This window comes from Tenrec ecaudatus, chromosome 4 (assembly GCF_050624435.1).
Source record: "Tenrec ecaudatus isolate mTenEca1 chromosome 4, mTenEca1.hap1, whole genome shotgun sequence".
Taxonomy (NCBI): Eukaryota; Metazoa; Chordata; class Mammalia; order Afrosoricida; family Tenrecidae; genus Tenrec; species Tenrec ecaudatus.
In genome coordinates, this window is record NC_134533.1 from 34,272,831 (window position 1) to 34,286,203 (window position 13,373).

A 13,373-nucleotide genomic window follows, 5' to 3' on the forward strand; every position below is an offset into this window, starting at 1 on the left:
TAAGTGAAGGGAGACATGGAGTAAACAGCACTTTAATGAAGTGGCAGAGAAGCGGGGACGTGAGAAACAGCTGGCACATGACACAGGAACATGGGCTGAAAACAGAAAAATGAGGGTCAGTGAGGAAAAATGCAAACAAAGCTGGTTGGGAAAAGTCATCCCCCAAACCCCGTCCTCAGTGTGTAGGAGGGACCCCGGTGAGGATGGAGGGCAGACAGGAAGCAGGGGGAGGCATAGGAGGGCTTGCCAAAGTTGTGTCTCCTATCAAGTGGACAACCTACCCGACTGAATTGGAGGGACCTAGAGAAATGGGTAACGAAGAAGGCTGGGGGTCTATATGGAGAACAACGCTTACCTTTCTCCCAGAGGTGTGTGTCCACACCTGGTCACTCACTCCTCATTTACTACTCTCACTTACTCACTCACTCCTCACTCACTCACTCATCACTCACTCACTCACTCACTACTCACTCACTCACACTCCTCACTCACTCACTCACTATTCACTCACTCACTCCTCACTCACTCACTCACTCACTCCTCACTCACTCACTCACTCCTCACTCACTCACACTCCTCACTCACTCACTACTCACTCACTCACTCCTCAGTCACTCACTCACTCACTACTCACTCACTCACTCACTCCTCACTCACTCACTCCTCACTCATTCACTCACTCCTCACTCACTCCTCACTCACTCACTCCTCACTCACTGCCATGGTGACCCAGAGCGACTCTACAGGGCAGGGCTGAACCGCCCATGTGGGTTTCCGAGACTGTAACTGTGAAGGGAATGTAAAAAAGCCATCTTCCTTCCTCAGAGAAGCTGGTGGTTTTGAACTGCTGATCTTTCAACTGCTGATTAACCAGTCTGCCACCGGGGCTCCACGCTTAGTGTGAATTCTGAAACGGTAACCAATCAGTTCTAAAGCTTCTCGGTAAGCAGGAAGAGAATAATGAGAGAGATGGTAGCAAGGTCGCTTATTGGTTTTCAACTCTCTGTCAGGCACGGTACTAAGCCCTTTCTAGGTATTATCAAATTGAACCTCCGCCATTAAGCTGTTGGCTTTTTACAGACGAAGAAATGGAGGCTCCGAGAAGAAGTGTGCAGAGGGTCACGTCACCAGCAAACGTGAGACCGAATTTGCACCCCAGTCAGTCTGACTACAAAGCTCGTGTGGTTCCCGTTACTGACTTCTGGTTTGTTTTAGTAATAATAAAAAGACTAAAAAGAATAGCTATCATTTGTCGACACCCCCTATAAACCAAGCACTCTGCACAAGTCATTTCATTTAGTCACCACGCCAGCCCTATGGAGGACGTGCCATGATTACTGCCAAGAAAGCTGGGGCTCAGAGAAGCAAAGCAACAGCCCTAAGGTCACACAGCTCAGTGTCTTAGCCAAGACTGGAGTTCAGACCTACACAGGGCTGGGGCTCTGAGCTCACCATCTCAGGCTCGGGGGCTGTGGGCACTTGACTTGGCAATTTCTGCCATGGAACTGTTTGCTCACAAGGTATTCGTGCAGCTGGGCTGCCTACACTGCCCAACCCTACTCTGCCTACCAATGCCCGTCTCTCCAAAGGCCCTTTCCCAGGCTTTCCTTACCACGGTGCTTCATGGCTGTCGAGTGGATTCCAACTCATGGTGAACTCATGGATGCAGAGTAGAGCTACACCAGAGGGTCCACAAAGCTGTGGCCTTTGGGAAGCAGCTCACCAGACCTGTCTTCCAAGGTGCTGGGGGGTGGGGGGCCGTAGAGTGGCCCACCTTTTCGCTAGTAGTTGAGTACTTAACCATCCATTCCCCCAGGTTTACTCCTAATTACTACCCATACCCAATGCCTATCAAGTTGAGCCCACGGTTCCCACCCGAATTCCCAAACGAGACACTGTATCCAAATGAGACACTGTACCCCAAGCAGGGTCTAGCAGCCTCTTCACTCTGCTAACCCCAAACTTGCGTGATCCAAGAATACACTCTAGGTACTTGCTTTCCATGATCTATATGGCTACCAAGTTCCCTGTTGGGGGCCCAAAGCCAGAGGTGGGACTCATGAGCCAGTTCTATCTGGTCCTGCATAGCTCTAAAAGGACGCCATCACCTCCCGTGACACCCACACTGCCGGTCAACCAGGACCTTCCAGGATAACAACAACAAGTCTGCAAACGCAACTGCTCCCACACGCTGGGAGCTCCTCACCAGGCAGCGAGTGCCAACTGGAGACTGAGGGTGAGGAAACCTGCGCCGGTGCTGGTTTTGCAGTTCGCAAGGTTTCAGAGGCAAGGAAGAGTGCACCTGAGATTTTATTAAATCGCTTTATAAAGAAGCAAGTGAACAAGCCTCATCCGAGTCTGGGCACTTGAAACGAAATGCTGAAATCTCTCCTTCCTGGGATTTTTTCCAGGGAAATGTCTTGAGAACATTTTATTTCATTTCACATTTTATTGTGACCCGAGCATATGTTTCCAGCGTTCGGGAGCATTTGAACATTTCAAGTATAATCCGAGAGGATTGATTCATGCGGCCAAATGAGCGGAGTCTGTTCTGTGTTCCCCCTCTCACTCATGGGTGATCCCAGGAAGCTTGCCTGCCCTGCCTTCTCTGCACCTCTGGACAAGAGGATAGCAACAGAATCTGCCTCATAAGCGTCTTGGGAGAAGAAAATGAGTTCATACCGAAGCCATGCTTCGAGCGGTAGTTTTCAAACGTCAGCGTGCATCACAGAGGACTGGCAAAAACACGGACTTCTGGGCTCCTGGTTCGATTAATCTGAGGCAGGGCCAGAGAACTTGCTCTTCTGCTGTGTGCTCGGGCAACACTGAAGCCGCTAGCCCAGGCAGCCCACTTTGAGAAACACTGGCGTAAAGCGATGCCTGGCACATGGTGTGGAGAGTGCTCACGTCATTGGTGTTATCGTTATGCTTAACCTTCTTATAGCCCTGGTGCTGCTGTCGGGCAAGTGCTGGCCTGCTAATCGTGAGGCCGGTGGTTCAAAACCACCGGCCACTCCATAGGCGCAAGATCTGTTCCCATAAACATTTCTATCTGTTGCCATAAAAAGGTATCACCTCCATGGGGTCACTGGGAGTCAGAATTGACTTGATGGCAGTAGAGCTCTTAAGCAGCCCAAAATTTAAGCTTAAATTCTAACCAAAGTTAGTGGTCGGAACCCACCCAGCAGTGCTGTGGAAGAGAGGACTGGCAATGTCCCTCGTTATGGTTACTGTTGTTGCTATTGTTACCCTAGGCTGTTGAATGGACTCCGAGGAAGAATCACCCTGAAGGACAGAGGAGTGCATCCTGGAGGGCGGAATTCTGTAAGGGAACGGATCACCAGGTCTTTTCTCCTGCAGTGTAGCGAGTGGATTCGAACTGCTGACCTAATTCAGCCACCGGGGCTCCCTTCTGCAAAGATTACAGCCAAGAGAACACAATGGAGCGGTACCCCCCTGTGGCACACGGGGTTGCCATGAGTTGGGATCAAACTGACAGCGATGGATGTGGTCTTTAAAAGCACCGCTGCCCTCCTGTTTGCCACAGAGAACCCAAATTACCCAGCCTTCCCATTCTATTAGTCTCTTTCCAGACCGTGATCTACCGACTGTTTCCATTTATGTTAACACTGGGCTTCCAGAATGTACTCCTGTGTGCTACCCGTCTCCATTAGTGCCCTAAGCCTGGCTTCTGCCATGGCTTGTCTAAACAAACAAACCCAAAAACACTCACTCGCATGAGTCGATGCTGACACATAGCAATGCTATAGGACAGGGTAGAACTGCTCCTGTGAGTTTCTGAGACGGTCTATGGGAGCAGCAAGCCCTGGCCTTCTCCCACAGAGTAGCTGGTGGTTTCAAACTGCGGACCTTGTGGGTCGCAGCCCAACTGGTAACCACGAGGAAATCCATTTACAGAGTGGGTTTCCCAAAATCCCACGCGCAGGTGGGGAACGACACACTTAGGCAGCATTCTGTTCCCACGGAGCCAAGGAAGATGAAAATCCCCTAATGACACCTCATCTTCCAGTGCTTCTGCGGGTGATGCATTTCCAGCGTTTTGTCCCTACATGCCCCTTCCTTGCTCAGTTGAATGTGCAATAATCTCAGCCCCGTGAGGCTAAAGATCTGCCATTTCAGCATGCCTATTGATTTTTATCCTCACCTCGGTTTTATGAAGACTTCTGGCTATCTGCGTCAACTCTCGTTTTTCACTTTATGCTCATAAAATACGAGAAAAACACAGTAAGAATATTCAAGCAATCATGCAAAACTCAAGTAACTGCGAGGAGAACAAGCATGGCTGACTGCTGAAAAGTAACCCCTGGGTGGAGGCAGCCCCATGGGGGTAGTCAGAAATATCCCGCATCCTTCTCCCAGGCTCCAGAGAAGCAATCCTTGCTTTCCTCTCAATGGAGCCAACGGATGCTTCTAGACCCTTTCCTACAGTTCCTCATGTAGTGGTGACTCCCCAACCATAACATTATTTTCGTTGCTAGTTCATAACTGTCATTTTGCTACTGTTATGAATCAGGGGACTCCTGTGAAAGGGTTGTTGGACCCCCAGAGGGGTCGCAACCCACAGGTTGAGAACCTGTGCTAGGGCATTTCATGTTCGCAAGCCCACAAGGCCTTTCTTCCAACTATTGGTCAGACCTAAATGCAACCTCTAACTTCCTTACCTTAAAAGCGATAGATCATCCTTTCTCTCCCGCCCTTCATCTTCACACACAGCTCAGCACCTCACTTGTTCACAGTCGCTCTAGACACTGGCTCCCATCTTGTGTCTGGAACCCACCCCCATTTCGACCCACAGTTCACTCAGTGATCTCCAGTTCAATCCCTGGCCAGGGTGCCTTGCAGAAACGGCCAGTCTTGATGTCCGTGGAGGCGGTGTATCCTGGTCCATTGTGATGGTGTCATGGAGCTTTCAGACAGGAACTTCCAAGGCTAAGACAGACTAGGAAGAAAGGCTTGGTAATCTTCCAAAAAGTCAGCCGCTGCAAACTCGATGGATCCCAACAGTTCAAACTGCAACAGCTCATGGCGAAGACAGCGTTTCATCCCGCTGTGCGGGAGGACAGGACTACCTGACAGAGGCACCAGTCGGGGGCCCATCCTGTGCAGGGCCAGTCTCCTGCTGGAGACACTCACGGGCTGATCAGAACAGAGCAGGAACTTCTCCCCTGTTCTGTAGGGGTTTCGAAACCACCGGGGTGATGTTTGCCCTTCCTTATCCTCTTTCAATAAATTCTTTGTCCAGATAAATAGGTAGGTATATATTCTGGCCCTTTTCGTTAAGTCTTTACCATTCCTTCTGGGCTTCAGTTAAGACTGCGTGTCTCCTGTGTGGATGCATCTACATTCCTGCACCGTCGGCAATTACAAACTCCATGATGACTGGACACTTCTATGTGAGCCCTTCCTGAGCACACCCTGGTAATGATGAGTCAGAAGAAGCTGGTCTCCCGAGACTCTGCAGACACAGCCAGGAAATGGAAATTGAAATGTATCCTGTCTGCAAGAGTAGTCATTGAAGGCTCCCCTGTATACTTCCACGTGCTGCTCCTATCTGCCAGACTGACAGGTTTGCCACGACCAGGTCATCCGTCACTTACTGGCAATTGTGGGGCCCCATGTTCTCTGTTCCTCAGTACTAGCTCATTGTGAGCCGGTTCAGGGAGACAGAGTTTCTGTATCCGGCAAGACTCCAGTTCCATCGAAGAGTATTTTTTAAATGTCTGGAGTTGGGGAACATCTTTGAGCAAACACCAGTCAGCCAGCAGATGCAAAATATTATAGTAAGGATTCTCCGCAAACCACGCCCCGAACACACCCACCAGGGTCCGCACCACCCAGCTGCTTCATTGGGCAATGGAAAGAGGCAGGACATGGTCCTTGATCCGTTTCCAAAGTTAGAAGGAACCAAGTATTAGCAAAGATGTCACCAGGATATGGAGCTAACCTAAAAAACTTCAATTTTCCTCCCAGGCACAGCGCAAAGGACAGAGGGAGGAGAAAATTCAATAATGGAAATGTCAATTATTTTTCCGGCCAGTGTCTTATGTCTATTTGTGCTTTTGGGGATCAAACGGTCTGTCTTCTCAGTGCAGACCCAAGATAAGACATAATTTTTCTACCTGCTTTCCTCTTAGGTCATTTCATTTCTCTCCTTGGAACTTATTCTTTCTGTCTTTCTTTATAAGCGGTCAAATAGGCACTTTCAAAGAGAAAGCCACAGGGTGCTTTCTAAGAGATGATGTCTGAAAACCATGGGGAAAATTCAAACTCATAAATGACTGCTAAGGATACAGTCTTAGAATAACCACTTAAGATCAGACAGCAGCATTTACTCAAGGACAAAGTCCACAGGAAACATGGGGAGGAAGTGGGATCAAGGGGTTTGCATGGAGGGGTTACAGTGAGGGGTTTGCAGCTTGACTTAGCAGTCATTTGGTGGATATTACAGAAAGTGGATAGAAGAGCCTTGTTAGGAAATCCCCCCCTCGCCACCCCAGCCGGCCATTGACTCTTAGTAACACTGCTCCTCACTTACAGAAGGGATCAGTCATGGCAGAAACCCCAGGACTATGGAGGAAGAAGAGCCATCCGGGAAGCTTGTGCACCAATTCTGTCTGAAGGGACAGAGATCCCTGCCCCCTCCAGGGGCTGCAGCACGGAGAGCATGAGGCAGAGCAGAGGAGCAGCCCTGAGGCTTAAGAGGCAGAGCAGAGGGCTGGCTTCCCAGCCTACCAGAGGCTAAGAGACCATGTGCTTGAGAGGCTGAGGACCTAGAAAGAGACTGGCCTGCTGGCGAGGAGCAGCAGTGTTACTAAGACTCAATGACAGTATCCTTAGCAGTGTTACTAAGACTCAATGACTGTATCCCTAATGGTTTATGATCCTGACTGGTAGTAAACTGTTAACTTGTAAATTCTGTGTAGCTGTTGCAACAGATTATGAAACACAGCAGAAAAGCCGAGTGCTGGGAAGAAACGGTGGGTGTCTGACTAGGATACAAGAAGGATGGAGGGTGACGGCATGTTTAACCTTGGCCTTGTGGGCATCAGCCTTGGGTTTGTGTGAAGTTGACTTCTCCTTCCTGCTGATGTAGCCAAAGGAGGTCGGATACGGCCTTAACACAGTTTTTTGTTTTTTGTTTTTTTTGCAGGTAAAGACTGCTAGGACCCCCAAGACTCAGTCACCTGTTAGGTCTGGCCATGAGCTCACCCAGTCTAAGAATAACCACTTAAGATCAGACAGCAGCATTTACTCAAGGACAAAGTCCACAGGAAACAAGGGGAGGAAGTGGGATAAAGGGGGTTGCATGGAGGGGTTACAGTGAGGGGTTTGCAGTGCATGAGTAGAAGCAAAAGGTGTATGAACTTTTGAATGTGAAATTAAAGACCTGTTCTATAAACCTCCCAAATCACAAGAAAATATTTTTGTTTTGTTTTTCTGAAAGAGAAACAATAGCTTCCCACGTTGACTTTTTGTTTGTTTGTTTAATAAAGACTTTTTAGAAAAAGAGATGGCCTCTGGGGCTAGGCTAGAGCATTATGTCCTGGTCACGTAGTGGGTGACACAGCAGGCTGAGAACCACAAAGTCAGCAGTGTGAAACCACCAGCCGCTCCGCGGACACAGATGAGGCTTTCTCCTCCCTCAGAGTTACAGAAGCCCACAGATGGCAGTGAATTCAAGTTTTTTATTTATTTTTGGTTATGTGCCAGACACCTCAGATGCACAATAGAGCACCAATAGCTTTGGGAGTTTTTGTTTTGTGATTGTTTAAGGACAGAATGGCTCCGGGCCCTCCTGAAACTTTTAAAAATCTGCATTTCAAAGGGCAGAGCCTAGAATAGCCTTCTTTCCCTTAAAGTAAGAAAAAACCAAAGTTCAATACTGTGAAAACCAGTCCCCACCCCACACCACTAGAAAGAGATTCCATCTTTCCCAGGCAGTTTCTCAGCTTAGGGTCCCAGTAAGAAGTGGTTTAATAATTTGTCTCTAAGTGCCCGAGATCCTTTCTAAGCAGCATCCACTGCCCTGACAAATCTTAGGCTTCCCAGACAAACCAGTCCACCCTCCTTTCCCCAACCCTCCTGGGGTGGCCCCAATGCCAAAAGAAAACTGACATTTAAAAGCCAATTAAAACCACACCAAACTCGGTCTATTTCAAATGTCAATGAAGAAGGTAGCCCAGCCCAGCCCAGCCCAGCCAGTGACTGTGGGCTGATTAAAAAAACCACTTCTCTGTAACTGGATTTAAAATCAGTCACGAGAGACAGCAAGAGAAGGTCATAAGGCCTGGCCTGACCTTTGAGTCTAGGGCAACAGGGCTGAATCGTATTTGTGACTAATGATCTCTTTCTTAATCATTGTGTTTGCTTTTCCCTGGATGGGATCTTTCTTTCCAGCAGCTGAGACTTTGTGATCCAAGTGAATTTCAAGTTGCTGATGGGTCCCAGTTGGCCCAGAATAAGAGGAACTTCTTTGGGTTTTGTTGACATTTACTATTCTTTTAAAGTGCACATAAAAATTTAAGCTTCCTGAATCTTTGAGTTGTGGTGGGGTAGGGTGGGGGGAGGAATAGGTGACTTAGAATAGTTGCCTAAATGGTTACTTTTTAAAAAGTATCTTTAAAAGATAAAAAGAGGGTCTGCTTGGATGTGGAATAGCATCCCCAACTTGTGAGCAAAATACTGCATTTTGATGTTACTTTTCTATTAAAAGGGATAGAGTACACTTGAGAATACTATTACGCACACAGATAAATTCGATAAATCTTTAAGTAGCACTTAGGAGACCCTGAAGGAGCCCTGCTGGGGTAGTGCATTGGGTCCCAACCTTATTTTTTGGCCCCAGAAAAAAAAAAGAAAAAGAAAAGCGTCAAACGCCACGCCAGCCTCACCCCTGCAATGCAAACCTTTTGTGCTGCAGCCCATATCCACATAACCAAATTCAGGTGTCTGCTTTTGCAGCCCCTGCATCATTTCCACTCCCCTCCAGGGGCTGGCAACCCCCACTTTGGGTTAGCAGCAGGGCTGCAAACTTCAAGGTCCGTAGTTCGAATCCACACGGTGCTCCTCAGGAAAAGGATGAGGCTTTCCGCTCCTAGAGAGAGTGACAACCTTGACACCCCCCCACACACACACACAGGGGCAGTTTTATGCTGTCCTCGAGGGTACCTACAAGCCCAAATCCACACTCCTGACCACAACCCCATGCTGCCCACCCCACCCACCCCCAGTCCCCACCAAGCACGATGTGCGGAGAGCTGTACAGGTGTTATTGCATGTAAACTACTTCATGACCTTATGACATGTCCTATTTTATTCCTATTTTATATAAGCAAAAACAAGGCCTAAGAGTAAAGCCACTTGCCCAAGGCTACTCAGCAGGTAGAGGAAAGGCCGGGGCTATTGACTCCCCTACGCTAGAGTCACTCCACCCCGTCCGACCCTCCCACACAAGCACACTTGGAGAGGGTCTAGAACTCGGCTTGTGTCCATTGATTGGAAATCATCTGGGGATGCTTGGACCTGGGTCCTGGCACTCATTAGTTTCATGAGCATGGTTTCTAAGGCAGAAAGGATATTAGGTCACCTGGGCCCATCCCTCCTGTCTTTAATAGAACAAGTACCAAGCAAGAGCTTGACTCAAGGTCACCCAGAAGCACTGGAGTGCTACAAGTTCAGGAGCTCAAACCCGCCAATCAGTCTGAGGGAGAAAGGTGAGGTTTTCTGCACTCAGGAGCAGTTCAGTTCTGCCTAGGGGCGCGCGAGGGGTCAGAATTGCCGTGATGGCCCTGAAGTTGAGTTTAAATGACACATATCATGACACTGAATGACTACCGTGCTTCAGGGAAGGAGAGAGGATTTTGCTAGAGGCATCAGTTTTCAAAGTGTGGCTTGGAATTTCTTGGGGAAGCCTCCAGACCGTTCAAGGGATCCAAATGGTCAAAACGTATTAAGAGCACAATTGCACTGCGACCTTCTGGCTCACAGTCTCCTGAGCGGCATGTTGCCCGGCATCATTACAGGCTAAGTGCCGAAGCAGGCACGAGACTCCATCCATCTTTCCTCCAGCCACACAGGAGAGAGCTGCAAACATATCAGGCAATGCCACCCTCTGAGTCATGTTCCCGAGACTTTGAAAAGGTTACTTATCCTGAAAAAATAACTCTGATGTCAGTAGGTGGTGAGTTTATCCTTTAAATGCATTAAGGCATACTATTAACTCTCTGCTTCAGTCTTTCATACCCTGATAGCCATGATCTAATACCCACCAGATATGAAGAGGCATAACTACTGTTGTTAGGTACCATTGGGTTAGCTCCAACTCACAGCGACCATATATACAAGTTAACGCAACAAGAGCCTGTCCTTAGCCACCTTCACAGTTGTTGTTTTGAAGCCTGTGGGTCAACTCATCTCCATCAAGAGCCTGCCTCTTTTGTGCGCCCCTCCTACTTCCCCAGGCAGATCCTTGTCCAGAGACAGAGAGACGGAGTCTCACCATCCTTGCTCCTGAGGATAGGTCTGGTTGTACTTCTTTTTGCTTGCTTGTTTTAAATACGAATCACTAGAATGCAAATAAACAATAGATTCTCAGACTGTAAAAGGGTCCTGGGGCCAAAACCTTTAGCTGGGCGGCAGGAGATCAAGCCTTTGAGAGGGCAGAGTCCTTGGCCCGCTCCTGCTCCTCTGTGGTGGCCCCAGTGCGTGGAAGGGCTCAGAACCAGGAACTCCGGGTGCTGAAGGGATGCTCGGGGGTACACAAATACCCACGTACACAGGAACAGCGGGTGCGCTGGCCCGTGGGGGCTTACCTGGAAATAGTCTGTGATGAATGATCCAAGCTCACTCTTCAGCAGCCGCCTGAGGAGAGAGAAACATGGATGGTACAGCTGTGGTGAGCAGGTGGCCTGAAGACCAGCGGGCGATGGCGGATAAAGGGAATGCCCTTGCCTGGGTCCTGGCGACCTTTTCCCCCACATCCCAGGGGGATGATCAGGGCACCGGGCAGATGGACATCTTAGCGGGGGACCACTTCCTAGTTCACTCTGCAAAGGCAGCCAGAGACTGGCAAGGCTGCCTAACTTCCTTGAGATGAGGAAGGTAGGGGCCAGGAAGACCAGCGTGGTTTGGTCCTCTTCATGTGCGGAGCACTTCGTGTAAAAGGAGGCCTGGTGACCTAGTGGGAAGTTGGGCTGCTAACCACAAGGTCAGCAGCTCAAAACCATGGACCCCTCTGTGGGAGAAAGACAGGGCTTTCTACTCTCTTAAAGAGTTGCAGGGGCAGAAATTCACAGGGACAGTTCTACCCCATCGTACAGAGTGGCTGTGAGTTGGCATCGCTCCATAGCAGTGAGCTTGGTTTGGTTTCTCTATTTAAAAGGCAATCTTCATTTAGCTCATCCGTGAAGGACTGGAAAGTGGGTGGGTGGGGAAATGGGCAGCGATTTTGCACAGATAAACAGGCTCAGAGAAGTCCCCAGAATAAGCCAGTGGCAAGAGCCAAGACTCAAACCCAGACCTGCCAGCGGAATATTTTTTTTAAATAGGCATCCCAGCGCCTCTCCCTCCAAACCCACCCCAGATGCCCAGCCTGAAATGCAATTGTGGGTCAGGTGTGAGAAGGGCTTCCTACTTGTCCTCAAGGGAATGAGCACAGGTGGGTCTTACTTATTCGGGCGGCGACAAGCACTGATTGAGCTGTGCTTTATGCGCCTGACATGAGGTCCAGCCCAAGGACTGCACAGGCAAACGAGAGCACCAGCTCTCTGGCCTCAGGCGGGTGGCTTCTCGAGGGAGCTGGTGGCTAATACACACTTCATTGCGAGATCATTGCCAAGTTCTAAGTGCTTTACAAAAGGAAGATGGATGAAGGGGGTTGGCTTGGGCAACCTGAGCTTCCCAGGATGAGCCATCCCAGCCCTGCTGCACAGGCTTTGATATTCTCCAAGGGAGGAGAGGGAGCTAAACAAACAAGACGAACTGGCTCTCCAGATCGGTGAGCTCCTGAGAGAGTCAGCTCTTCCTGACTCTCCCTGGACTTCAACACAAAGCTCCAGGCTCTTGCCACAAGCCCAACCCCTTCTGGGGACTGACTCCAGTCCCCACCCCAGACCCTCTCCAGCGCATTCCTACGGGTCACGAGAGGGCAGAACAGGAAAGTTCAGCAAGATGATCAGTATGTACAGCACAGGGACACACACAGGGTAGGGACAGGGGACAGGGGACAGGGCGAGAGGAACACCTATGCCCTAACTCCTGTGCCCCAAAGAGCCCTGGAACGCCACAGGCAAGTGCTGCCTGAGGAGAGTGCCTACTGTTTCCCCAGCACAGAAAATCTGATTCAACTTAAGGAGAGGCTCCTGGGGGGCTGGGGGTACATGCCTTCAACACCAAGGCCCTGATGTGGGCAGGTCTGGCCAGGGCATGTGGTCAGAGCTGCTGGGTAGCAGCAGGCTAGAAGCATCACTCTGACAAGAAACAGAAACCTACCGGGAGCAGGATGTCTCTGATCACTGGGGGCGGTGGGGGGAGGGGGAACCCCCCCCTTCTCCACCGCCTTAAAAAGGTCCTTATGCACACTGGGACGACCCAAAGCCGCAGGTGGGGAAGCCATGCTCTGTGTCAAAGTGGAAAAACCAGTTCATCATTGGGACTTGCTTTGCCACTTTCTTTGACTTCCTCACCTATGGGTTTCTCTGCCAGCAAGGGGTGGGGACTTGGCTAGAGAGTGGTTCTCAGCCCCTAATAATGGGCTGAGCCACGGGGGTGGGGGCCCCCACAGTCAAGTTCTTGCCTCCCTTGTCAGAGACTGGGTAAAATTCTCAGCCAAGCACCTCCTGGGCAGCCACCCCCCACCTGTCAGTGGAGCCTTATATGTTGATAGGATGGTGAACAGGTTTCAGCAGGGCTTCCAGGCAGACAGATGGAAGAAAGGCTTGACAACCTACGTGGGAACGAACACCAGCTAGCAGCGGTTCTCAACCTGTGGGTCGCGACCCCTTTGGGGGGCCAAATGACCCTTTCACAGGGGTCGCCCGATTGATAACAGTAGCAAAATGAGTGACGAAGTAGCAACAAAAATAATTTTATGGTTGGGAGGTCACCACCACATGAGAAACTGTATAAAAGGGTCACGGCATTAGGAAGGTGGAGAACCACTGAGGTAAGGAGAAGCCTATGGATCACAATGCTTCACTGGACAACCAGTCGATGGGATGGCCTGGAGTCAGGCAGGGTCTTGTTCCACTGGGCAGGGGGTGGCTCTGCATTGGGACCAACATGAAGCAGCCATCCACAGCAACGGGCTCCTTAGACCAGAGTCTGCCACACGTATCTGGGGTCCTCAAGCTGTG

At 49.9% G+C, this 13,373-nt stretch overlaps 1 protein-coding gene across 1 annotated transcript in view; it reads right to left on the reverse strand.

The window, feature by feature from the left end:
* Positions 1–13,373, reverse strand: part of PRR5L (proline rich 5 like) — a 67,560-nt gene that overhangs the window by 34,325 nt on the left and 19,862 nt on the right. Inside the window, exon 3 of the mRNA XM_075548365.1 lies at positions 10,833–10,881. Coding sequence (XP_075404480.1) covers positions 10,833–10,881 — 49 coding nt within the window. The remainder of the gene's footprint in view (positions 1–10,832; positions 10,882–13,373) is intronic.